At 35.6% G+C, this 27,931-nt stretch overlaps 1 protein-coding gene across 1 annotated transcript in view; it reads right to left on the bottom strand.

Moving 5' to 3' along the window:
- The window catches only part of LOC148944286 (intraflagellar transport protein 140 homolog), a 254,533-nt gene that overhangs the window by 214,282 nt on the left and 12,320 nt on the right, over nt 1-27,931 (bottom strand). Inside the window, exons 3-4 of the mRNA XM_089099895.1 lie at nt 26,694-26,827; nt 20,617-20,762 (exon numbers count right to left, since the gene is read on the bottom strand). Of these exons, the coding sequence (XP_088956021.1) occupies nt 20,617-20,762; nt 26,694-26,827 (280 nt within the window). The remainder of the gene's footprint in view (nt 1-20,616; nt 20,763-26,693; nt 26,828-27,931) is intronic.

Raw genomic sequence — 27,931 nt, 5'->3', positions numbered from 1 at the left:
TACCTGTGTGGAGACTGATGATTGAATGACGCGAACGCATCCTTTTCAATCCCTCCCCATTTTGTCGAGATTTTAATTGTTCACCAACGGCTCTTGCTGAAGATCTAATATTTTCCTTAACACTCTCCTTGAAATTCTTCCCCGACCCCCTGTCCTGTAGTGTTGAGGCAGCAAAATATGATGCAGCAGTTACAATATATTTTCCGGCAAGGGGTAGTGCAAAACGAAATAGCCTAGCAAACCAGCTACCAAGACCATAGCCAGACATTGTAGTACGACCCTTGTAGTAGTCCAATCCATTGCCTATTTGACGTGGACTCAAAGGACCAACATAACAGTCAATATCGGGGCAGACAAATGGAATTCTTCTATTGTTCATTTTTTAGGTGATTGTACCGTTGTCGTTGACAATGGGTCGAAAATGACATGTAATCACTTCTAAGCCTTTTTAAATTGCTAGAGAATCACCTAATTCAGTTCTTAGTGTTAACTGACAGAGTTCCAAATAGGAAGTGTTTACAGGAATATACTGAAGATGCTTTATATTGTAGTGTTGAACATGTTCTTGGTTGGTTTTTCGTTCAAGAACTCGTAGGAGGGGAACATTTGAATTACCAACCCGAGATGTTTCCACAAATGAAGCGTAGAGAAATATACAAGTGTCCGTGGAGAAGGCAGGTGGGTAGTCAGCAAAAATGAAATTAGTGTTTCCGGCACTTCTACCATTGATTATATTGAGCTTAAAGCCAAGAATGTCCTTTAGATTATCATTGAGAATAACCTTTTCATTGGCAATAGGTGAACTAATGTAGATCTTGCCCTCCTCCTTTGAATAGTTGAAATGAAAAGCTCCTTTTTTACGAGCAGAAATTCTTTTATTGATAGTACGACATAAATCATTCATGCAGGTGAGCTCCTCGTAGGGTAATTCAACATATGGATAATCCATCCAATTGATTTTTTGAATTTGTTCTTGATCACCTGGTGGTGGCGGCAAATCATAGGGTATAATTTTTATTTAATATTTAATCTCTTTTCTCAGTATGTCGTTGGTATACGTGAGAATACGATTGACAAGATTAACTACACTTTCCCGGCTAAATTGAACAATGTTTAAGAGTTTTGTTAAAAAATCCATGGCTGCATTCAGGTCCGGTTATAGAGAATCGGAACCCTTGGACATAAAAGTCACATAGAAATCATTGGGCCTTTTCAATATCTTCAAAACTGATCCAAGAATCAAAATCAGAGTTGTATCCTAGCCACCGAACAAGTAACTGTTTCTTACCCCCACGAGTACGTGTCTTTAATATCTTTTCAATTTGATAGATTTCACTGGCATTTTTAACTTTTTGTAGTTCATAGTCATAAATGTCACCGAGAATCTCCTCATCTATGGTATCACGCAGGCGATAAGTTATGGGTTTAGTGTCTAGTATTTTTTCCAACTTAAAAAGTTCTGTGGACCACAAGTAATTCCCCTTTTCAAAAACATTAGTTGTTCTATTAATTGGAACGGCATCACCAACATTGAATTTATTTTTCTTTTTCTTGAAAGAAGACGAGTAATTTGACTACTATTTAAGAAAGGTGTCAATTGTATCATGATCAGAATGATGAACTTCTGTTGGCGTAGAGTTGGACAATGATCGATGAGGTCGTTGATTATAAATCAACATTATTTTATCAAGATCACGAATAAAAGCCGATGTATTTTTCAATGTACAATATCTTGAAATTAAAAGTCTAATAGTTCTTATCAATCTTTCGGCCAATGCAGCCTTTATAGGACTGTGACTATGATAGAGCAGTGTACTATATTTTTCTAGTACTTTTTCAACATTGGGATTAACAAATTCACTACCGTGATCCGTTTGAATTTTTTATATGAATCCTTTTGGAAAATACTCTCAATGGCCTGAGCAACTTCAAAATCTCTCTTCGATCGCAATGGAATTGCATATGTATAGCAACTAAAAACACTGATTGCAAGTAAAATGTAATTGTACGGTGTATTGTGACGTCGTTGAAGCTCATCTCGAGTCAGGAGATCTGCTTGCATTATATGCAATGGGTCAAAGGCTTTAGTTTTTCGATATTGATTGGCACGAAGTCTATGATTTCTATGCAGAGTGTAACTTGATTCATTTTGTAGACAGTCTTGTACATTTTTAGTGCGAACACCAGTGACTTTGGAAAGAGTTGTGGGGGAGCTTAAACTCCCCGCCTCACCAATATTTTCATGAACACCTTTCAGAACTTCAATCATTTTGAAAGTAAACCTGTATTGTAATGTCCACGACCCTGGTCGGTACTGACCAGTGGTGGTGACGTTTAGTGCATGCATGCTTGCCAGTTTCTAGCTCTTAGTGGGTGGCGAGTATTCTACAAAAGTTTTTAAAAATATTTTTCTTCAAGTTAATTTTTTAATTTTGACAATGTTGTTGTTGATGATGACGATGATGCCGGTTCATTTAATTTTTTTAGAATTCGTCTAATGACAATAAGAGTTTTTAGGAAGTTTAATGTATTTAGAAAGTTATATATATGAGAGTCAAATGATAATAGCCCTTTACGATTTGTAACCATATCATAGATTAAATCAAGTAGATTATAGCTCTTGCCCTGAATTATAATCCCTTCCCCATTGCTCTCAACTTGAATGTGACCACTTTCCAAGAGATAGGTTAGGAGTCGTTTACTTTGTTGACGATATTAGTTGGGCATTAGATTTCCAATTTTCGATACAATTGAATCCAATTACTTCTTCTTCAATTGTGTAGCAGAAGCAGAATCCAAAGGAGATGATTCTTTTTTGGGATAAGCAGCAGCAGCAGTGGGCTTCGAGCGATAAGACTTGTGTTTGTCCACTCGGCGAAGTGCATCTTGAAGTAAAAGCAGTTTTTTATCATCCTCAATATTTTCATTGTCAAGGAATTTACTCAGATTGTTCTCAAAGTGTTCGACGGCTGAGAGAGCGAGTTCTATTGGAGTCAATTTATAGGGTTTTGCCATTCTCTTTTAGAGAAAACTGTTTACAAGTCCTGCAATTATTGGCAGTAAGAGTGTGAAAAAGCTACCGCCCGCCTGAAGAAGTCGTTTCCTTTTAAAATTCTTTCCTTTCTTTTTAGAGGCCCATGTACGTACAATGGAACGATGTTGCTTTGCATGTTGCTTAACTACTTCTTGCACTTGAACATTACCCTCGATCAAATTTAAACAAAGTTCGGATATTAGATTAATGAAATCGTTGTCAATACAGTGTTTGAGTATTGCTTTCCTAAGCGGAGGTTTTGAACTGCTTAGAACTGAAAATAGATGTATATTTTCCTGTAGTTTCTTCAGAGTTATGATAGTGACTAATAGAACTTTTTAGTGTTCACAGGGAGATATACTGTAATCTCATCTTCGAAAACATATGTCGGCACACGCAGATCCTCAGGGAAATTTTAATTAAGATCAAATAGCATATGGCCGTATGGTTTATTATTTGCCTGTTTGTGTGTTGAGAGAAGACCCTTGTGGGCCCCTGGGTATATCTGTTTTTTGAGAGTTATGAGCGATCTTGAATCATTAACAACTCTGTAGATTATATAGTAGGTACAATTAAAAGCAGGTATTCGTATAAATTTGCTATGATGAAAGAGATTTGGTATAACTTGAGTAATGGAAAAATGTTCGTGATTAGAGCGAAAAGTGAAATGGCGTAGCATTTTCTGGGACCATTGTTCAATGTATTCAGCCAGATCATTAATGATGAACCAAGATTTGTGGTCAATAATTCTTAAAATATCAAGCCACAGTATGAATTATATCTGCACCAGCCCCATGGTGGTGGCAAGCGCTTTTATTTCATCACATTAATCCTTCAAAATAATATATACATAATAGATTTTTTTCGGCTTTTCCACAAACATTTTATCGCGATTTTTAATTATTTTAGTTAAGAGTGTTGTTTTTCCCGACATTGATGGTCCACACAGAAACGACCTGAATGGTGTTTTAAATTGGTACATGTTCCCTTCAACAGTTCACCTGGACAACTAACTGTAGACTATGGCTGTCTAATGACTAAATAATTTCCCTCTTACTACTACTCCCCTCAAGAATAATAATAACGAGAAGAAGAAGAAGAAGAATAAAGAATAACGCTTTCTTTTATTATATACATAAAAAAGGTGACAATATTTAAAAAAAAAATACTATATTGAAAAAGGCTCATTAAACATGAATAAAAAAAATACACTTTTTTTAATTTATTTATAATAAAAAAAAAAACAACATTTACATAGCCACTAGAAAAAAAAAAACACATAAATAAATGCACTTTTTTTTCTGTTTATTTATTTATAAAAAAATACAACATGTATTGGACTAATGTGCACACACATACACACACACTTGTAACATTACAACATACAATGATACTTGCGACATATTAATTTGTGGGATCCCCCCCCCCCCCCCCCCGGGGGGGGGGCGGCCCGTGGGGTGGGGGGGGCCGGGACGCGCCGCGGCGCCGGGGGGGGGCCGGCGGGGGGGGCCCCGGGCCGGGGCCGGCATTAAATACTGTAAATTTATCTGCCTTGCAAACACACACACACACACACACACACACATTGAAAATTGATTGTGATATAGAAAAAAAAATTAATTACCCAAAAAAAAAACCTCCCACCCAATTTATACTTTTTTTTTAGTGAATTTAAGTTAATTTTTCTAGACCGAGTTGTTTTCTGTACTCTGTACATTCAACTCGGTCTGAAATTAAATAATTACCGTGTGGCAATACCTTTGCACCATCCTCAAGTACATAGACGTTGTCCGATATGGCAGACATGGCGTTTTTCTCAACTCTAACTGTATAGTTTTTAAATTGTAAAGAGCAAATCGCTATGATTTTCGCTCTTGGCACTAAAATACTTTCCACACAGTTTCTATAAACACTCATATCGAAATTATTTTTAACATAGTGTGTAGGCACCCCCTTTCAGACTTGCTTTATATCCTTGCTGTGCGTTTCCACACAGTACACCTTCGGACCAGGAAACACACCACTGGATATCAGATCGCTATCCGTTTCAGATTTTAGCATTAACAATTGATTTGGGGCCTGGCGTTTCACTAGCTCCGGGTAGAGGGATTCGTCCCAGTTGGTGTAGTCCATTTATGAGCTGATTTACTCACCATTTTCCAAATCATTCAATAGAATTTCAGTTTCTACTTTGAACAGGAGTTAATCAGTGTTCCCGTAATACACTTGAACTTGTCCCTCAATCGGCCACTGTACCCTACATACATTATAATAAAATGGCAACATGAGTTTCTTGGATATTTCAGTTATTGCACTTCCTCCTGCAATATTTTTATTTAATACAATGTCTCTTTTCTTAATATGTAGGAGCACCACATTGGAGTCTATGATTGTGAAAGATGTGAAGTTTGGATCCGCAATGATTCGAGCAAAATCTTTGGGGTTGGTTAAAATGTCAAATCGACTTCTGTTTTGTACGCCCTCGCATATTTTACCGAAAGCTGAGTTGAAAATGAGCTTACAGACTTCTTTTTGAACTTTTTTTTTCTCTTGTGAATGCCTACTGAAAAAGCTATCAATAAACATTTTCATATATGGCTTTTGATCAAATTGGAGGGCTCTATGAATCTTTGTGACCTTGAAACCATTGGACACCATCCATTTCAATAGCACGTGATGAAAAACGATATTCTGTTTCGGGTTGAGATCGGCACTTAGTTTTTGTTTTGAAGGTACCCAGTGCATACTCCCGTCCTCTACTAAAGATAAATTGTAGGGGCTCAGAGAGCCCCTACCCACTGGTCTATTTATGCACGGAAAAACAAAGTCTTTCACCGAGTCATGGGTTTCCATGGGTATTTCATCGTCAATTTAAAAAAACCATCACCGTGCTCCATTCTCCTCAACACTGGCAATGTCGGGAAAATTCGAAGCACAGGGATTGTCAAGCCAATTATAATTGCCACACGGCAAACAGTAGTGAGACATTGCCGATGGGTAAAGAGAATTCATATCCAAAAACACTGCGTCCGACTTTTCATTGGTGTGCTGTCCACTCGGATCAGTTTTCATGATACGATCCCCGTGAAAAACATACCCACCCCGCATTGATCGCTCTACAAACAGATGCTGATCCACTACGGCGATCAGACCTATTTCTTCTTTGCTGATTTTAAGTATCAAGTCCATCACCAAATGGGGAGTGGAAAAATAATAACCTAAATCCAACCCAAATTCACCATAGATTTTATCCGTATTTCTGCACACAATATCCAGAAGAGTGAGTAAGTCACTGGCCAAGTATAGTTTACAATAATCCCACCCATTTTTACATCCGCCCTTTGCCCAAACCCTCTTAGCAAATTCGTAGTCGCTAGTGGTGCACTCACTCTCAGGAAGAGAATTGTAAAAAGCTTCAATGGGCGGTAGTGACACCTCATCTAGCCTCGAGCCAGAGTTGTAATAATCATATAGATATATACCCTTACACGTTAATAAATCACATGTTTCATCATCGGGGCCGCGCTGTTTGAGGAGGGGGAATCTATCAAAATTGTCACTTTTCTGCACCTGAATCAATTGACTTAAAGATTTGGGGAAGAAGCTGAACGAGTCTAAAAAACGGATTTTATTCAGGCACGTGTTACCCTTGTCAACTGTTTTCCACATGAATTCTAGCAGCAGTAGCTTCTCCGATGATTTGGGTATGATATTATATAAAAAAGAACCATCTATCCATGCGTCATCTACAACTCCTCCCTTGGCAATGCGGGCCAACACCGGAAGAACAAACTTTAAGTCGTAATTGGAATTGTGTATAAAAACAGGTACGAAATATTGTTGTCTAACGTTTAAATTGCATGATTGGTGTGCTACCCCTCTACAGTTACTCCCTCCCGATGTAAAGTCCTGCCACAAATGATTATGGTCGATCACCTTCCTCCTCCCCCCAGTCCCAACACCATCATCAAATTTTCCCTTGCAAACCCAACACAGTTTACGATTTTTATTGGCCACTATGTCATCTGGTGATAGGAGCATAGGAGAGTTTGTATAACGAAGGCGCGAAATTGCACCGTTCGCTGTTTTGACTAGACTGACCAATGCCGAGCGCATGCAGTCTTCACCGTCACTCAACATCTCAACTACATCCAACACTTGCATGGTATTATTGGAATCTCGTTGCGCGTGAGCGTAAGAGACCCCTATGGCTTCATGTATTTTAACACGATTTGAATTTGACGGATTGCACACATCTGTCAGCGTAGCCTCGCAGTCCAAAGCGATCTTATTGCTCTGCAGGAGCGTGTTTTGAAAATTTTTAAAACGTAAGATCGCTCTATCTCCGCTTACCGTCTCCACAGCCTGTTATCCATGACGTTTACAGTGTTTCATGTGATGCTTTAAATTTAAATCAGAGCGAAATCTCGAGAGGCATGTTGGACAGTAATAACACACACCACCCCACTTTGGAACTTCATTTAGAACCCTTCAAATATCCGTAATTGGATTGAAATGGCCAATTGAATCAGAGTCTGTGGGTGGGATGTATAGAAGCCATACCCAATGTTCTACTGATTCAATTGAAGGAGCCCGCACTGGAAATAATACACCCTTCTTATCGGAACGCTGACCCTCTTCAAATTCTGGTTAATACTGTAACACAGTGACACCAATCTTTAAATGTGCATTAGCCCGCTCAAAAATATCTATTCCTTTTAGTGTCACGGGAAATTGACCATTTAAACAATTAAAATTTACTTTGGGGAACTTTGAACCCTCCCTACCATTAACTGCCATTTTGTCCAACTTTTTCTTATATGCATCTTTTTCGAGTGGTCTGTATGCCGCAATTAAAAAAGCATACTTGAAACACTGCAGCCGCGTATCGAAACAGATTCGTTGTACCCCCTGACACCCCTCTAACTCTGAATGATATTTTAATTTAATATTCCCCGCCCCCCTCTTACAATAAAATCCTTTTTAAACCTACAAATTTTAACATTTAAACTTTCAATAAATAAAACCACAGATCCACTACCCCCCTCGTTATAATTTTCCCACTTACTTTGAATACTATTGGCCCAATTTAGAAAAACCTCCCCATAATTTGATAAATGCGGGTGTATTGCCAAAATCTCTTTGTGCAAGTATTTAGAATACATCTAACCAGCACTTTCATTTAAAAAAAATATTTTTAGTGCTATTGATGATTTTAAACTGACACCCACTCCCCACACACCCATTAGTTGTTCAAGAATGGCTCGAATCTTATCAGTATATGAATGTGTAATGGCCAGGGGATCTGTTATTATATCCTCCGACACTAGAGAGTTGAAAGGGTCACCGAATTTGGCGCTGTAGACCAATGTGTGATGCAAGGCAGAGTTAGAGAGAAAAAATCCGGAAGAGGGGATACTGTTGCTGTTGTATTACTACTACTTCTATCTATAGCATTAAATGGAATGGTGGTGGGTGACAGAGAATTGTCAATAACACCACTCCCAGTCTGTTCAATCATATTGGGGGGATGTGGCATGAGGTCCCCTAAAACATATTCCAAGGTGTTTGGGGACAATTGGTCGAGCCAGCCTGTGTTGTCCTCTGATGGAATTTCGTTATGAGGACCCGGTTCAGATTTACTTGTAACATCACCTAAATATTCACGCATGAAACTATCTGTCCACCCCGGATCCTCATGCATGTCAATATCACAGCTTAAGTCATCCAGGCTGGCCACTTCCCCAAAAACATCGTTAAAGAAGCCACTTTCCCACTCCAGATTCTCTAGAACCAATGTAGCTTCATCCCTGAACTCTGCTGGTGGTGACAGAATTGGTCCTGTAAATATAGTTGCTTCATCACTCAATGGTGTCGCTGGTGGTGCTATATTTTTAATCTGTAGAAAAAAAAAGTTTTATTTTTTATGTAAATTTTTTTATAGTTAATAAACTTTGTCAATTTTTCATAGTCTCTGTCACACTACCACCACCTTCACCACCACCTGCACAATTAAAATAAGAAGAAAAAAAAGTTACATTGCTTTATGTCTTTCATAATGTCAGTTGAACATGTTAAAAAATATATAGTCCAATTCGATTGTTTGAGCCTCTTCATTATAATTCTCAATGAAATTTGACCATCGTTCAAACGCTTGTTAATAATTAAATAAAAAAAACAAATTTTTTTCAACTGAAATTAAGGAGAAACACTAAAAATTAAAATGAACCAAAATTATTACATAGATGAGGGGGGGGTCCCTCCTCCTCAACCTCGCGCCGTTCCCGCTAATTTAAAATTTTGTTTCACTTATCAAAAAATGAACCCTCAAGCAAAATAGACGCTTATTTAGAATAAATAGCTCTTTTGAAAGCAATAAACAAACTTTAGCCTAAAGAGTGAGGTATTGACGAATGGGGGCAAACCCCCTCATATACGAAATAATTTCTGTTCTTTTTAAGTTTTAAAGTTGCTCCTTACTTTCAGCTGAAAAACTTTCAACTGAAAGTTCTATTTATTTAAACTAGTTTCTAGTTTAAATTTTAGTTTAAAATTTAGTTTCTTATCGTTTTTAAATAGTGCTGGGAAATCTGACATCACCCACATAGAAAATTTCTCTTCCCCCATGAAAAATTCCTCCATTGAGAGATCTTACCACGTAACTCCCTCCCCCCCAGCCTCCCTCGACCACAAAAAAAAAACTGAAAACATATCTATAAATCCCAAAAAACACAGCAAAATTCAAAAAATGGGCAAATCACAAAAAATGCATTCCACCACCCGGGCAGGTGAAGGATTAAATAATCCTCAAAGACATAGTTATTAGATTTTTTTGAATAAATATTGTAATTTCAAACTTTTAATCCGGTGACTTTGGGAAAAAATGATCCTAGGAGGGGGCTTAGTTACCGTCCAAATCCTTAGGTCACTTAAAAAGGACACTAGAACTTTTAATTTCTATTTGAATGAGACCTCTCTCAATATTCTAGGACCTCTGGGTCGATACAGTCACCCCTGAAAAAAAAAACAAATAAACAATCATACTTATAAAAAAAAAAAAAATGTTTTATTCCAAAAATTTTTTAAAATAAAAATGCAAACGATGTATCTGAGTTAAGGTTTGGAGTCTAGTTATTATGATTCTGACTGATCTTTGACAATCGTTTAACTGACGTAGTATTCCCTCTGAACATTTGCCCCTTGGCTTCAGTTAACTGACAGGAACCCCAGCTGTTAATTGGTGATGGTTCTACCTTCTCAATAATCCGTATTTTCCTGTGTCTTTTGCCAACAGATTTGTTTGAAGTTGACCTGGGCTAAATAAATGTTTGTAAGAGAGAAGAACTGTTTTCTCCATCCATATCAACAATTAATATGTTGGATGGTCCTTTTTTAGAACCCTCCCTCCCTCCCCTCTCCCGGGGTGGAACCGTGGGAACCAGGAGTGCTCTTCAATATAGGAGGATTGATACCCTTTCGAGTTGGGGGTATCGGACTTCACAACACAGTTCAAATAGAACAGACTCAAATTCTTTTTCGAAAACACCTAAGTGCTTCAATGAAATGATCAAAAACGGGTTCACCCAAATAATATTTCTTAACATTGCTGTGAAGACATATTTGGAAATTATCAAAAAACCTTTTTTCCTGTGTTAATTGCTTATCGAAGATATACATCTTGCTATTTAAAGTCCGCTTTGCATGCGACCCACTTAGAATTCAAATCGGATTAAAAAGCGATGGTAGATCTGATAAGGTAGCGGATGTATGCAAATGCATTAGCGCAAAAATACCAGTTTAAAAGTGCGCGTCAACTGTATATTAGCAAATTGTTTTCGCTTTCGTTTTTTTCAAAATAGATAGTTTTTTTTTGTCTAAAATGAAAATTTGAATTATTGCATTATAATTCATATTTGGTAGAATTTAAGAGGTTAGGTTTTTTTTTTGTTATATAAATGCATGATAATCATTCCTTTATACATATACCAGCTAATTTGGTTAATGAAAGAAAATGAAATAGTTTTTTAGAAACAAATTTTAAGTTTTACTCATCAAAAGCTATGCGCCTGAGAAAATTTACCTTATTTTGAAAATAGGGATAGAAACAAAAAAAAATTATGTATATACTTAAAAATTCTGAATGGGCTTCTATATCTGAACTCCTTGGCAAAACTTGAGGGGGGTTAAGCTCAAATTCTTCAGTAGGCTGAGCTGAGGCATTATATAAGGCACTCCATTCCCTTTTCAAGTTCCTTCCAGCTGACATGGAGCTAACACTGGAGTCAGAGGACCCTGTCATTAAAAGATTCGCGGCCATTGGCTGGTCCAGGTCGTGTGTAGTTCTAGCAGCGAATTTGATTAATGATGGTCTTGTAGCTTGCATTAATATACATTCGCTATATCTTGCCCTCTTTTCAGAAGGGGGGTATTGCATATGTCCACTTCCTTTAAAAAAAAATGCATTTTGGGTTTGGAAAATAATTAAGTTTATATTAGGAATTTAAAGTAGTGTAAAAAATTTTTTTTTAAATATAGATAAGCAATTTTTTCAAAAACATCCCTAAAAAGGTTAACTGATCATGATAAAAATCACACCTTAAATGAAGACTGGCCTGTAATTTTTTTAAAAAACACCCTTTAAAAAAAAAAGCCGCCGTAAGCTTCAACCTATAAGAGAATTATTTAGAGGTTTCAGCTCCTAAAAACAATAGGCTTCTAAGTATACAAGTACCCTTAGTTCTAGTGTAAGGAAAGAATTTCTTCCTTAACTTAATGACAAGACAATTTCTTTTTTTATTATAATAATGAGAAAATTTTTACTCACCAGAAATTGCTTTGAATTATCCATTTTCTATGTAAATGCTTACAAAAAATGTCAATTGTGTTATGTTCAATAAACTATTCAAAACTGTTGAGGAATCTAATTTGAAACTTGAATATATACAAAAAATAATTGGCATCTAAAAAGATACACCTGTTTTTCCGAGACGGATCTAACCTAAAAAAAAACTAGTATACCATGAAATAGAAATTCAGTTAATTGTGTCAGAAAAAACTTGAACCAGAATAGATTATAATAGATGCCTGGCCCGTGGTAAGGCATATTACGCAATCACTGGTCGTGGTACTAGATAGCTTACTATGACCCTGGTAAGGCATATTACGCAATCACTGGCCGGAGTGCATTCTAGCATACTACTGTTACTTTACCCCCACACTCCCTTAATGTGCAAATACACATCCCAAATTATGTTATTATATAAAATAAAGTGTTATGTTTTCACCATATTTTGACATATTTAATTAGGTTTAACATAACTTTACTTGTTGGGTGTGTTCCGTATAATTAACAAGAACCTCTTTTTTTTATTAAAGAAGCAATAAAACCGATGTTTATCGAAATTTGTGAAGGGTGGGACATTAAAATATAAAAAGACCATTTTCAAAATCGTTGCTGGTGTCCCAGTAATTATATTAGCTCAACTAGAGTAAAAAAAAATAGTTTCTATATTTTTTGGGAAAAAAACAGAAGTTTTGAATCGACAAGGGAAAAAAACTAAAAAGAAAAAGGAAATATGTCGATTAGATCACAGATAACCAATTTTCCGTGATCAGGGTATAAGCCAAGGGTACCAATTTGGCAAATACAAGAGGAAGCAAGGATTTTGTTCTATTCTCTGCATAAAGTTGCAACAAGGCATTATTCAAAATTTCAAGGGTAATTTTCACTTGAGAAAAACAAAACCTCAATCTAAAGGTATTTTTCCCCATCTAGAGGGTTAAGTTTACGCCCTTCCTGTAGGTCGCCTGCATAGAACATGGTAACGAAACGAAACAATTATTAATTACAATGATAAAAAGTATTATAATTCTTATAATATCTAGTGATTTATAGTCAATAATCTAGTGATTTCTAGTGATCTTTTTCAAGAATCTAGTGAATTTTTCATCGGCTGGCAACCCTGGTTGAAGGGGATGTTGAAGAAACTAAAGGTCCTTTGCGCATACTGCTACTAATGCTACTACGACTATAATTACTACACAAGCTAAGAGTATTAAGGTAAAGCTGTCAAGGAATATTTAGGCGGAGGTTGAACTAAATCAAAACGAGCTATGAGCAGGTAGATTTTCAAAATAGGTGACAAAGAAACATTTTAAGAACAGCTTACATTATTAACCTAGACCTTTAAGAGTAAGTTGTAGCGGATTTTGAACTAGCCAGAAGGCACTAGGTGTATACTATTAATACTACAACTAAAGTTACTGTAACTAATAACGCCAAGGATATTAAGGTGAGAGTTTTAGAGAACATTTTGGGGGTTTCAATTAAACGAAAGAACTATATGCACGCAGGTTTTCAAAAGGTCATATAAGCAATATTTATAGGCACCACCGCTCTATCATAGCTTGCAATATCATTGAAACTTTTAAAGGAGCTAATTTGATTGGAAACTAAAAGTTCTAGTGTCCTTTTTAAGAATCAAAAGTGACTGGAGGGCAAGCAGGCCTCCTCCCAAGCCCATTCATTTTCTAAGCACATCCAGTCAAAACTTTGAAACAGCCATTATGTTCAGAAAAGTAGAACGGTTCAGTAACTATGTCTCTAGGGATATTGTGCATTTCAACGCCCAAAACTTATAAAATTGGCCCATTATGCTTTAAAGTTAAATGGTGCTTTAAAACTGAATAAAAGTTACTGTGTATCTGGTTGCCAACTCAGAAATACATCGAGAACAAATGGGGGTATTAAGTTGAAACTTTCGGGTCTACTATTATAACTACTTCTGCTCTTACAATTTAAATAAATCAAAAGAGTCTAAGTGTATCCAAGTTGTCAAAGAGCAAAGATGGAATTTTTTGGGAAGGATATTAAGTTGTTTTTTCAGGTCAACTTGAAGAGGTATAAAATTAAATTAAACAATGCTATTTGTGTCAAGATTAAAAATTGTTGAAAAAGTTTTTCCAACATAAGAATAGCAAGCCGAACTATTGATTCTCATAGAAAAACCGAAAAGATACAAAATATTGTTTCCATGAAAATGAGTATATCAAGAAAAAACATAAATTAATTTTAAGAACTTTTGCCACGAACAAGTTTTTTAAAGAAAAGTAATGAGCTCCATTAAACCAAAAATGAGCAGAAATAAAGTCAAATAATCTTCCAAGCGTAAAACTATCACAAATCACCATCGTATTCTCCACGTAACACCTATAATTAGGAGTTGTTTTCTTCGACCACACTGCCGTTCTATGATGAACAAATAAACTTTCAAATGGGGATAAATTCATTTATTTATACAGTGACAAAACAGGTACAAAAGTCCAGATATTTCGATCACATATACAGCGACTGTCTTCAGTAGAAATACTAATATAATAAAACTTAATCTAGGATATTTATATACAACAAAATAAATAACTTTTCGGGTCATTAACAAAAAAATGAACCTCCAGATTATTAACTAGATTATTTTCAGAGAAAGTTCATTGACAAAGTTCATTCAAATTCTTGATGTAAATTTCCTTCTTTAATCTTGTCCAAATGTAAAACAAATTTCCAATGAAGGTGGCAAACCCTTCCGTGTCTTCTAATTGCAAACTAAATGTTGAGTTTATAGTTGTTTACTGGGTTGGACTAATTTCCCCATATATACGATGGATTTTCCACGTAACACTTTTAATTAGGTGTCGTTTTCTTAGACCACACTGCCGTTCTATGACAAAGAAATAAACTTTCAAATGGGGATAAATCCATTTATTTAGACAGTGAAAAAACAGGTACAAAAGCCCAGATATTTCCATCACATATTCAGCGACCGTCTTCAGTATAAATACTAAAATAATAAAATTTAAACTAGGATGTTTATATACAACAAAATAAATAACTTTTCGGGTCATTCACGAAATAAAGAACCTCCGGATTATTCACTAGATTTGTTTTCAGAGAGAGTTCATTGACAAAGTTCATTCAAAGTTCTTGATGTACATTTTCTTCTCTAATCTCACCCAAATGTAAAACAAATTTCCAATGAAGGTGGCAAAGCCTTCCGTGTCTAATAATTGCAAAGCAAATGTTGATTTTATAGTTGTTTACTTGGTTGGACTCGTTTCCCCATATATACGACGTATTTTCCACGTAACACCTATAATTAGGAGTTGTTTTCTTTAAACACACTGCCGTTCTATGATGAACAAACAAACTTTCAAATGAGGATGAATCCATTTATTTTAGAGAGTGAAAAAACAGGTACAAAATTCCAGATATTTCAATCACATATACAGCAACCGTCTTCAGTAGAAATACTAAAATAATAAAATTTAAACTAGGATATTTATATACGACAAAATAATTAACTTTTCGGTTCATTCACAAAATAATGAACCTCCGGATTATTCACTAGATATCTAGATATCTATTGAATATATCTTGTGATACAATTCTTATTGTATATCATCGGAATTCCTTGAAAAATATTCAAAGTGTTAACAATCCCATTAGCATTGTTAATAGCAGTCCATCGAGCGTAAAGACCAGGTCATTGGCTATGCACCTTTCAAACAGTGAAGAATTTTTTATCCTCTCGGCCTACCATAGAAATTCTACGATCCGCACATCAACAACTTTATTGAAAGCAGTGGGGAAAATAATATTCAAAACCAGAAGAGAGTGCAAGATTTAACAACTAAAATCTCTGGTTTTCATGCACTACTATGTTTCGTTTTCAGATGCCGTGGCTATACATACAACGATTTTCTCAATATTTACGTAGACAGTCCTTGCCTGAATGACTTCATAGTGGAAAATATACTTTCATACCTCTATAGTATTGATTTTAGTCCCCAACGAATAAAATTTTCTAAAAATGTATATAAATTTGTTTTTTAATAAAACAAAAATGTATATATATATATATATATATATATATATATATATATATATATATATATATATATATATATATATATATATATATATATATATATATATATATATATATATATATATATATATATATATATATATATATATAACTCTTTATATTTCTTCTTTTTCTATGTATAGGCAACTGTCGAGAACAACTAATGGTGGTAGATTATCTTAATTTGCTGTATTTTGATCATGATGAATTGCAAAGTCAGGGTCACATTTACAACAGTACAATGTAGCTTCGCTCTTATTGTACCTGTCTTATAGTTAATGATGCAAATTTCAGTTATACTGTAAAATTCACGTGTTTCAATTTGCTAAATAAAAATCAGTAGATCTATAGTCATAGTAGCCATTATCTTTACAACGATGGCGTAGAAACCAAATTGTCTTGTTACTCCAACATTTGAATCTTACACCTGATTCTTCCTCCTAAAACAATTTAAAACCACGACGATACCAATCTTTTAGAAATAAACTAAAATGTTGTTTAGGGTTCTTTCCAATCATACCAGGGTAGATATTCTCCCACTGATCACATTTATCATAGTGACAACTGGAGCATGGGTGTCCTCTAGGGTGAAAGTCGCACATCTCTTCAAGACAGGAATTACAATCTTGAACTTGTACTGCATATTCTCTATACAATTTACATGGATTGCATAATCTACACTTTTCATCATACTCATCAATAATTGTACAATTCTCACATGATGACCAGCTGCCCAGTGTACATGCATAGTGGGCACGTATAAAACATTTTATTTTCCAGTTTTAACTCTCTCACAGATAAAATGAAACTGATCTACGATCTATCGATAAATAGAATGTTCAAGAGAGAGGTAGAGAGAAAGAGAGAGAGGAGAGAAAGGAGTAATCTTTTGACATCACAAAACCTGTTTGAAAAAGATCTTCTAAGTTCTCGATTTATTTATTGTTCTGATTTGGATAGAGACTTCAATTTCTAAGCCAGTGTGTTCAAAAGCAAGTCCACAATATCATTTTGTTTTGTTTCAATTAATATATCAGTAAATTAAGTAAATATGTTTGACCCACATCGTAAAAGTTGCATACAAAATTCCAATGATGGAGAATCATTTCTCATTATACCGTCAAGTATTCTTTGAGAAAATATTTACCTTTGAAGAGATAACTCTAGAAATTCATCATCCGGGATCAAACGTTTTTCCATAATCACAAGATTCATCATAACTTTTTTTTCTCAAATCCATCCATTTTTCAATCCTATCACTCTCACTGCTTACTTCAGACTAAGCAGGATTCTTTCTATTTCAAGAATATTCGGTAACCTACTAAAAATCTATTAAGAAAAAAAAATCTTCGATTTAGAAATTTTTTTTATTATGTATATAATTACAACATTCAATTACTGACACAATTTATTCTCTTCAATATATTTTACTATTGCATTTAACGCAGCTTGAAGTCAATGTATATGCATTATATCAACTTTTACTGCAAAGCATATCTACTCCAATTTTAATTTACTCAATGATATCAAATATCTTGCATACACATCATCCCATTCAAAGCTTAGTCGAGATCCTCTTGTAATTTCTACTGCTATGTATGCTACTCTCGTCTTTGCATCACTGCTGTTGCTACCAACTGCACAATCAACTTCTAATAGTGTAAACATACTACTCATCATTGCTAATATATATCTTGTCAAAGATACGAGTATAATCAAGATGTTCTCTCTGTATTTTATACCCTTACAAATATTAATGACATCAAAAATTTGTCATGATATTGGTTCTGGCTGCTATGAGCGGTATTTCGGGCCTCATGGACATGGTATATTCAGGTAATAACTCTAGTACACAGGTTATGTCTCGGGCTATTTTTTTTCTCCCATATTTGGAGTACCATCAGTAACATGAGTAGATTTAGCGTCACAGGCTATTTTTAGTCTCCCGTATTTGAAGTATCCATTTTTGGTTTAATGGAGCTCTTTACATTTCTTTGAAAAACTTGTTTTGTTAAAAAATGTTTTAAATTAATCTCAGAAAAGGTTGAGGGTATTAAATTAAGATTTTGGGGATGTTAAGGGGGATGTTGAGCTGAATGAAAAGACACTATATACATCCATGTGGTCAAAAGGGTACAACACATGGGGTATCGCTAAGGTTATTAAGTTAAAACTTCTAGGAATGTTGAACTGAATCAAAACACACTCTTTGGTTCCAGGTTGTCAACAGGGCGCATTTGCGACATTTCAGAAACATCTAAGGATATTAAGCTAAACTTTCAAGACTTGTTTAGGGGGATGTGAAACTAAAACAAAAGACGCTATTCCCAACCAACTTGTCAAAAGGGCCCACTCACAATATTCTGGGAACGGCTAAGGGTATTAAGTTGAAACTTTCAGGGAATGTGTAGGGGGACATCGAACCAAATCAAAAGACACTATGTGCCCCCAGGTTGCCAAAAGGGCGTATCTGCAATATCTAAGGAATGGCTAAGGGTGTTAAGTTGCAACTTTCAGTTCATGTTGACGGGGATGTTGAAATAAACTCAAAGAAACTATATACATTCATGTTTTCAAAACGGCGTATCCGTAATATCTCAAAAACAGCTAAGGCTACTAAAAGATTATTTTAAGGTTGTCAAAGGAGTGGATCTGCAATATCTGAGGGACAGCTATGTGTACTAAATTGAAACTTCCAGGGAAAATTACGGGGGGTGACGTTGAACTGCATCAAAGATCTATGCACGTCCAGGTTGTCAAAAGAACGCAATATCTCAGAAACGGATAAGGGTATCAAGTTAAAAATTTCAGGGAATTGTTTAGGGGGGGGTGTTGGACTAAATGAAAATACAGTAATTGCAGCGAATCCAATTGGTCAAAAGGGCGCATCTGCAATGCATCAGTAACGGCTAAGGGCATTAACTTGAAACTTTCAGCGCATGTTGACGGAGATATTGAACTGATCGAAAAAACAGTCTGTGCAACATTTTTGTCAAGAGGCTGAATCTGTAATTGTTGGGATTTCTAGGACATAATGAACTAAATCGAAACCCACTATTTACATCCAGGTTATCCAACAGGGCGCATATGCAACATGTCATCAGCATCTAAGATATTAAACTTTCAGGGAATGTTCAGGGGGATATTGAACTAAAACAAAGGAAAATATGTGCATCCAGGTTATCGAAAAGGCATACCTTAAATATCTCAGGAACAACAAAGAGTGATTGTTTCAAACTTTCAAAGAATGTTGAGAGGGACGTGAAACAAAATCACTATGTGCATTCAGGTCGTAAAAAGGGTGCATCTCAGGAAGAGCCAAGCAATTTTGCCAAAACACCGTACCTACAATACCTCAGGGGCAGCAAAGGGTATTAAGCTAAAACTGTCAGGGAATGCTGAGGGGTATGTGGAACAAAACCAAAGACACTACGCTCATCCAGGTTGTAAAAATTGCGTATCTACAATGTCTCAGGAGCGGCTAAGGTATGAAGCTGAAACCTTCATGAAATATTAAGGATGATGTTGGGCTAAAACAAACTCAGTATTTACATCCAGGTTGTCAAATGGGCGTACCTGCAATATCTCAGGAATGCCTTTGGACATTAAGATGACAATTTCAAAGAAATTTGCACGGGATGTTGGGCTATTTTAAGATACTACGTACATCTGGGTTGTTAAAAGGATGTATCTGCGATATCTCAGGTACGCCTAAGGGTATAAATTAACAGCTTAAGGGATTCACCATATGCTTTGAGGGAATATTGAACGGGCATATTAAGTAGATTTTAGGACAAGACTTGGGGGAATAAGGGGAGCTTATCCAGAACAAAATATGCTTGAAAAAATCCAGTTGTATTGATTCATAGTGTGAAAAAAAAATTATGTTGAGCTGCATAAATTTTCAGGCCGTGAAGAAACATTAAAGTTTCAGAACCAAAAGAACCTCAACCTGAAACAATTATGGTTCTCGCGATTCTTAACGTCTTGTTTTATTTTTTAAACGGCAAATCAGATTTTTTTTTTTTTAAATAGATAACCTTAAAAGCCATTTGTTTGAACAAACAAGCAGTTAAACCAAAATATAGCACAAAAAGATTCTTATAATGAAACGGTCGATCAATGTACTCAACATAATAACGTGATGGAAGTAAGGATAGCTCCAGCCCTATAGAAAACCAAAAAAAGTGTGCAGACCTTTCATCAATATCGTTCAAATCATTTCAGTTGAACGATAAATCCCCCTAGCCATTCATCCAGACTTCTATAGTATAACTATTGCTAAGATTTGTTGCAAAATTGGTCAAAAATATAAATAGTTAGCCAAAATCATGATTCTTAAGCAGATTAAATATAAAAAAACAAGGTTTTTTTTAACTGAAGTAAGAGCTACATTAAAACTTAAAATGAACAGAAATTGTTCCGTACATGAAAGGGACTGTCCACTCCTCAGCGCCTCTCTCTTTGTGCTAAAGTTTGACTCTTTATCACAACTCTACTTCTTAAAACAATAATTTTTTTTATAAAGAGCAGAGAATAGCATGTGTAAGCTTTTTACAAAATATTGAAACTATTTATCGATATTTATTGAGTATATCTCTTTTCTTTTTCAAATACTACACTTTAAGAAAAAAAAAGAATGAATGGTGATTTTGCACATACCAGTCTTGGTCACTATGTATACTGCCGTAAGACCTTTTGATTGAACAATTGACGCTGGCATAAGTCTACCTGTTCTGGGTCGAACCCGTGGACCAAGAGCATCCAGAGCTGTTTCATCTCCAGCGATTGCGGCTTTAGCTAATTCACTGAAAATAAATATTAATCACTTTTGGATTTTTTTTTTTTTTTTTTTTTTTTTTTTTTTTTTTGCTGCAAAAAGTAAAGAAAATTTACTTTTAGTCAGACAATTTAATGGACAAAATTGGTAACTTTGTCTAAGTGGTCCAGGTCCATTCTAGCTTGACTCTTACTAGATAGTGACCGTAATAAAGACAATTTTGTAAACCACATTGGACTACCATAATAAAGAATAAGAAACCAAATAAAAGAAAATTGAGAAGAGGGGTTTAAAAAGCCAACGAAAATACTGGACGGAACAATTCGAATATTTCGGGAGGACAACCGCTTCCCATCTTCACTGCTATATAAGAAAGTTTCAAGGAAACATATTCACACTTTTTGAACGTAAATGTAAACAAAACAAAACAGATAAGAATAAAATGATAAAAACAATGTGGAACGCAAAGGAAAATGAAATAAAAACCCAAAATGGAAGCATTAAAAACCTTACAACACGGAAAAAACAATAAATATTTGTTTTTGTTTTTGCTTTCAGTGTTACTTGCTTTTGAATTTTATTTTTATTTGGTTTGTTTCGATTACATTTACTTTCAAAAAGTTTTGTTTACATTTCAGTTCAAAATGTTTGATCATGTTTCCTTGAAACTTTCTCATATAGCGCTGAGGATGAGAAGCGGTTGTCCTCTTGAAGAATTGTTTCGTCAAGTATTTTCGTTGGCCTTATAAAACCGCATTCTTGATTTTCTTTTCTCTGGTTTTGAACTTTTTCTTATGGTCCTTAATAAAAATTTTATGGGGAATATGACGAGGGTCAGTAAAATGTCTAAAATTCGGGGTTTCCAGAGCTTACAATTACCAAAAAAAACATCATTTTGTAAATCAAAATACAAAGCAGTATCAAAGTAGCCTAAAGGTTATTATTACTAATTAATTAAAAAACTTTTTCCACAAAATAAGTTTTTCAAAGAAAAGTAAAGAGCTCCATTGAACCAAAAATGAGCAAAAATAACATCAAATAATCTACCAAGCGTGAAAATACCACAAATCAGCATCGATAAATAAGTGAAACCCAAAACGAACAGAAATTACAATAAATAACCGAGTCAAACTCAAAACCAGCAGAAATTAACATACGTTGGGCTCAAAACCCCTATGCCTTCCCAAGGCCAGAACATAGTTTACACTTTACTGAAAAAAATATAAACGATCTTACTTTCATAACTCTAATATATCAAATAATATTAACATTTTGATTACAAAATATCAGTTTATGTATATTAAACTGACAATGCACATTCATTTGTATTTTTTTCAGTAAAGTGCAAATTATGTTCTAGCCTTGGATTATAATAAGGATTATAATCTTAATTATAATTTACGTCCTCTTCTTTGTCCGCTTTGCAGTTTTTATCAAACTATGCTTGTGATTACTGTGACTTTAACTAGACTTAAGTCGTCTTCATCATAGCATATACTAAATATATATTATTCATTTGAATCGGGGGTGAGTTAGTGGGGGTTGAACTGAGTAGGGATTTACTTGGCAGTTTTCATGGGCTAGTGAAATTTTCGGTATTTTGAAATTTGTTGGCAGATTTGGCTGCTTTTGGAATTCTATCAAATTCTGCTACTGGCTGCTTTGGAACTTTTTCCATACCTGCTCATTACGAATTCTAATATCCTGGTATCATACCATCAATTCTAATATTTTTTCTAAGATTGTTTCAACTAGCTACGGCCGATTATAACGGTTTTTGAGTTCATCTGTAGCACTAAAACTTATATTGAATCATGGGTAGACTGAAACATAGATAATAACTATCATAGGCAGCTCAATCGCGCTGTCAAACAGTTCGTGGTAACGAACTGTAAGTAAGGAGCGACCCGGCTCAATGGTAACCGAAACTCTAGAAAACGGGTTTTTGATACCAATAGATATATCAAAAGAATCAGATTTCAATGCTGATTTCAAATATATAACTTTCATCAAGTTTAGAGCTACCCATCAAAAGTTACGCGCCTGAGAAAATTTGGCTGATTTTCAAAAAAAGGGGGAAAGACCCACAAAAAGATATATAACCTTAATGAAAAACACAACATCATATTAAGCGTATCAGAGAACCCTACTGTAGAGGTTTCAAGCTCCTATCTACAAAAATGTGGAATTTTGCATTTTTTGCCAGAAGAAAGATCACGGATGCGTGGTTGTTTGTTTGTTTGTTTGTTTGTTTGTTTGTTTTTTTTTTTTTTACCAGGGGTGATCGTATCGAACCATTAGTCCTAGATTATCTTAGGAGGGCTCATTGGAATGGAAATTAAAATTTCTAGTTCCCTTTTTAAGTGACCAAAAAAATTGAGGCCAACTAGGCCCCCTCCCATGCTTGTGTTTTTACCAAAGTCACCCGATCAAAATTTTGAGATAGCCATTTTGTTCAGCCTGGTCGAAAATATGATAAATATGTCTTTTGGGATGACTTAATCCCCCGAAGTACCCAGAGGGAGGGCTAAAAGATATGAACTTTACCCAATGTTAACATATAGTATTGGTTATTCGGAAGTATACAGAAGTTTTCAGGAGGTTTTTTTCTGCTAGTGGGAGGGAAGGGTGGGTCGGGGGTTATGTTGGAGGATCTGTTCATGAAGGAAGTTTTCATGGGGGAAGGGAAATCGCCATGAAGGGGGCGCCGGACTTGCCAGCATTATTTATTGGTTATTGGGAAGTATACAACCATTTTCAGGAAGGATTTTTTCTGGAGGGGGGCTAGAGGCGGGAGTTACTCGGGAGAATAGTTCCGTGGAGGATGTTCCTTTGGGGTAAGGGACATTTCTATGAAGGGGGTGCCGGATTTCCAAGCATTATTTAAAAAACGATCAGAAATTAAATAAAAAAAAACCAAGTTTTTTCAACTGAAATGTAAGAAGGAATATTAGAACTTAAAACGAACAGAAATTATAACGTATGTGAGGGGGTTCTCCCCCAAGTCAATACCTCGCTCTTTATGCTACAGTTTTTTTTTAGTGCTTTCAAAAGAGCGATCTATTCTAATTAAACGGCCTTTGTGATTCAGGGGTTTGTGAATCAAATTTTTTTTTAACTTTTAACGTAAAGAGCGTGGTATTGACTAAGGGCAGAACCCCTCATATACGTAATAACATATACGTAATAAAAAAAACAATAAAAAAACAAGCGATACGGCTCAATAGTAATCGAAACTTTTAAAAACGGAATTTTGATGTCAATAAATGTATCAAAAGAATGTGTTTATAATGCTGATTCTAAATATATAAATTTTATTAAGTTTAGTATTACTCATCAAAGGCTACAAGCCTGAGGAAATTTACTCGATTTTTTAAAGAGGGGGAAACATCCCCTACAAGTGAAAGAATTTTAATGAAAATCACAACGTCAGATTCAGCGTATCAGAAAACCCTATTACATAGGTTTCAAGCTCATATCTGCAAAAATCTGCAACTTTGAATTTTTGCCAGAAGAAAAATATACGAATATAGAAGTTAGTTACGTAAGTTAATTTGTAAAGACATTCATTTAGCAAAAGAAAAGTAAAATTTTTATGCAAATAAAAGCTGCATTAACTAAAAAACGATCAGAAATTAAATAAAAAAAATAAGTTTTTTAAACTGAAAGTAAGGTGCGACATTGAAACTTAAAACGAACAGAAATTAGTCCGTATATGAAAGGGGCTGTCCCCTCCTCAACGCCTCGCTCTTTATTCCGTATATGAAATGGGCTGTCCCCTCCTCAACGCCTAGCTCTTTACGCTAAAGTTTTTTATTGTTTTAAAAAATAAAGTTGTGAGACAGAGTCAAACTTTAGCGTAAAGAGCGAGGCGTTGAGGAGGGGACAGCCCATTTCATATACGGAATAAAGAGCGAGGCGTTGAGGAGGGGACAGCCCCTTTCATATACGGAATAATTTCTGTTCGTTTTAAGTTTCAATGTCGCACCTTACTTTCAGTTTAAAAAACTTGTTTTTTTTTATTTAATTTTTAAGTAAAGAACGATGTTGGCACAATGTATAAATTTTTTTTTCCATACCAGGGCACTTCGTAACGAAGGACTTGTCGTAGAAACTTTGAAATGGGCTCATTCGATTGGAAATTTCAGTGGCTTGTGCCCTTTCTAATAGTCGAAAGTGATTGGAAGGCAACTAACACCCCTTCCACGTCCACCATTTCCCCAAACACATCCAATCAAAATTTTGAGATAGCCATTTTGTTCAGCGTAGTTGACCTTCAGATAGAAATTATGTTTTTGAGGAGGACACTCCCCCACAACCCTCAGGGCAAAGGTTGTAAGCTTTGCCCTGGGGGCATATAAGGTTTTTATAGAAAGCGTTGTCGTAGAAACTTCAAAAAGGGTTCATTTGATTGAAATTGAAATAGTTAGTGACATTTTTAATAGTCTAAAGTGAATGGAAGGCAACTGACACCCCTTCCACGACCATCATTTATCCATACACATGCCATCAACATTTTTAGATAGCCATTTTGATCAAAGTAGCTGAACGGCCTAAAAATTATATCTTTGAGGGTGAAACTCACCCCACAATCCTCGGCGTAAGGACTGTAAATTATGCCCTGGGGGCATATAAGGTTTTTACTGAAAGCTTTGTCGGAGAAACTTGAAAAAGGGCTCATTAGATTGAAAATTCAAAGGGCTAGTGCCCCTTTTAATAGTCAAAAGTGATTTGAGGGAAACTAACCCCACCTTTTCCCCAAATACATCCAATCAAAATTTTTTGATAGCCATTTTGTTCAACGTAGTTAAAAATCTTAGAAATTGGGTCTTTGAGGATGATAACCCCCTCAGAGCCCTCGGGGCAAGGGCTTTAAGTTATGCCCTTGGGGCATATAAGGTTCTTATAGATAGTGATGTTCTAGAAACTTCAAAAAGGGCTCATTCGATTGGAAATTAGAAGGGCTTGTGCCCTTTTTAATAGTAGAAAGTGATTAGAGGATACCTAATACCCCTCTCACACCCGAAATTTCCCCAAACACATCCAATCAAAATTTTGAGATAGCCATTTTATTCCACGTAGTTAAGAAGTCCGGAAATTATGTTTTTGAGGATGACACTCCCCCACAGACCCCAGGGGAAGGGTTGTAAGTTATGCCCTGGGGGCATATAAGGTTATTTTTTTATAGAAAAAGTTGTCGTACAAAATTCAAAAAGGAATCATTCGATTGGAAATTGAAAAGGCTAGTGCCCTTTTTAATAGTCGAAAGTGGTGGGTGGGCAAGTAACACCCCTTTCATCATTGGCGGATACAGGGGGGATATGGGCGCCCCCCCCCCCCCGAGCGTAGTCTAAAGTAGTGTAATTTACTTAATTAACCCAAGTTTGCGTTAATTAAACTTGCTCCTAACGCAAGTTTATCGGATCAACCTATTTTGCGCCCACCCCCCTAAAAAAACTTTATCGGATAAAACTATTTTGCGCCCCCCCCCCCACCTTAAAAAAATCCTGGATCCACCCCTGCCTCTCACGCCCACCATTTCCCCAAACACATCCAATCAATATTTTGAGATAATCATTTTGTTCAAGGTAGTTGAAAGTTCTGGAAATTAGGTCTTTGACTACTACAAATCAGCAGCGATAAATAAATGAAACCTAGAACTTCGAAATTAGACATAAGAACATAAGAAATTATGTTCCGGCCTTGGGAAGGCATAGGGGTTTTGAGCCCTACTCATCGTAGTTTCTGCTTGTTTTGAGTTTGACTCGCTTATTTATTGTAATTTCTGTTCGTTTTGGGTTTCATTTATTTATCGATGCTGATTAGTGGTAGTTTCACGCTTGGTAGATTATTTGATTTTATTTTTACTCATTTTTGGTTTAATGGAGTTTTCTACTTTGCTTTGAAAAACTTGTTTTGTAGAAAAAGTTTTTTAATTAATCTAAGTAAAACAGCATACGTTATGTCATTTCTGTGATCACTCAGCGAGCCGTCGACTAAAACAGCATCCGTTAATGCTTCAGGTGCTTCGTATTTTGTAAGCACTTGCATTTGCACACCACCTACGACTCTCCAAAAAGTCACCAGTCCATCCTAAAATAGTAGAAAGGATAAAATTGATTTATAGTAGTTCAAAAAACGTAAGTGATCGAGTTCCAGCATGTTTCTTTCTCTTGTTAAACTTGCGAGTTTGCTGTCAACTCTATGCGTCCCTTTTCATCTCCTATGTACCAATGTTCATTCTAGTATTTATAATCCCCAATCAAACGCTTACTCTCTTTAACTCATCAAACAGTTCGTGTTCAAACAACCCGTTCAAACCCTTACTCTCTTTAACTCATCAAACAGTGCGTTCCGTTCAAATTAAAAATAAAATTCTTGACTATGAATCCTTTAAGAATCTTATAGCAATTGGGAAACTGCATTCTAAATGGTTTAATCTCATCAAACAGTTCATGCTAATGAACTATAAGTAAGGAGTGACCTCGCTCAATAATAAAAGAAACTATAAGATACGGATAAAGATTGTAATACGAATGGATACATCAAAAGAATCAGCTTTTTATACCGATTTCAAATATGTACGTTTCATCAAAGTTACCTATCAAAAGTTACATGCCTAAAAAAAATTTGCCTTGTTTTAAAAAAAGAGGAAACACCCCCTAAGAGTCATGGAACCTTAATGAAAATCACACTATCAGATTTAGCGTACCAGAGAAGCCTACTGCAGAGGTTTCAAGCCCCTATCTGCAAAAGTGTGGAATTTTGTATTTTTGGCCGGAAGAAAGATCACGGATGCGTGACTATTTTTTTTTTCCAGGGGTGATCGTATTGACCCAGTGTTCCTATAGTATCTCGGGAGGGCTCATTCGAACGTAAACTAAAAGTTCTATTGCCCTTTTCAAGTGACGAAAAAAATAGAGGGCAACTAGGCCCCCTCCCACGCTCATTTTTTCCCAAAATTACCTGTTCAAAACTTTGAGATAGCCATTTTGATCAGCATGGTAAAAGAATATACTAATTATGTCTTTTAGGATGACTTGATCCCCCATAGTCCCCGGAGGAAGGGCTGTAAGTTATGAACTTTGCCCAATGTTTGCATATAATATTGGTTATTGGGAAGTATACAGATATTTTCAGGGGGGATTTTTTATGGTAGCAGGGTGGGGGGATTTCGTGGCAGTATCTCCCCATGGA

This window comes from Artemia sp. Qi Xiang Cuo, chromosome 14 (genome assembly GCF_049724085.1).
Source record: "Artemia sp. Qi Xiang Cuo chromosome 14, ASM4972408v1, whole genome shotgun sequence".
Taxonomy (NCBI): domain Eukaryota; kingdom Metazoa; phylum Arthropoda; class Branchiopoda; order Anostraca; family Artemiidae; genus Artemia; species Artemia sp. Qi Xiang Cuo.
Note: the sequence above shows the minus strand (reverse complement) of the source record. Positions and strands in the feature narration are given on the sequence as shown.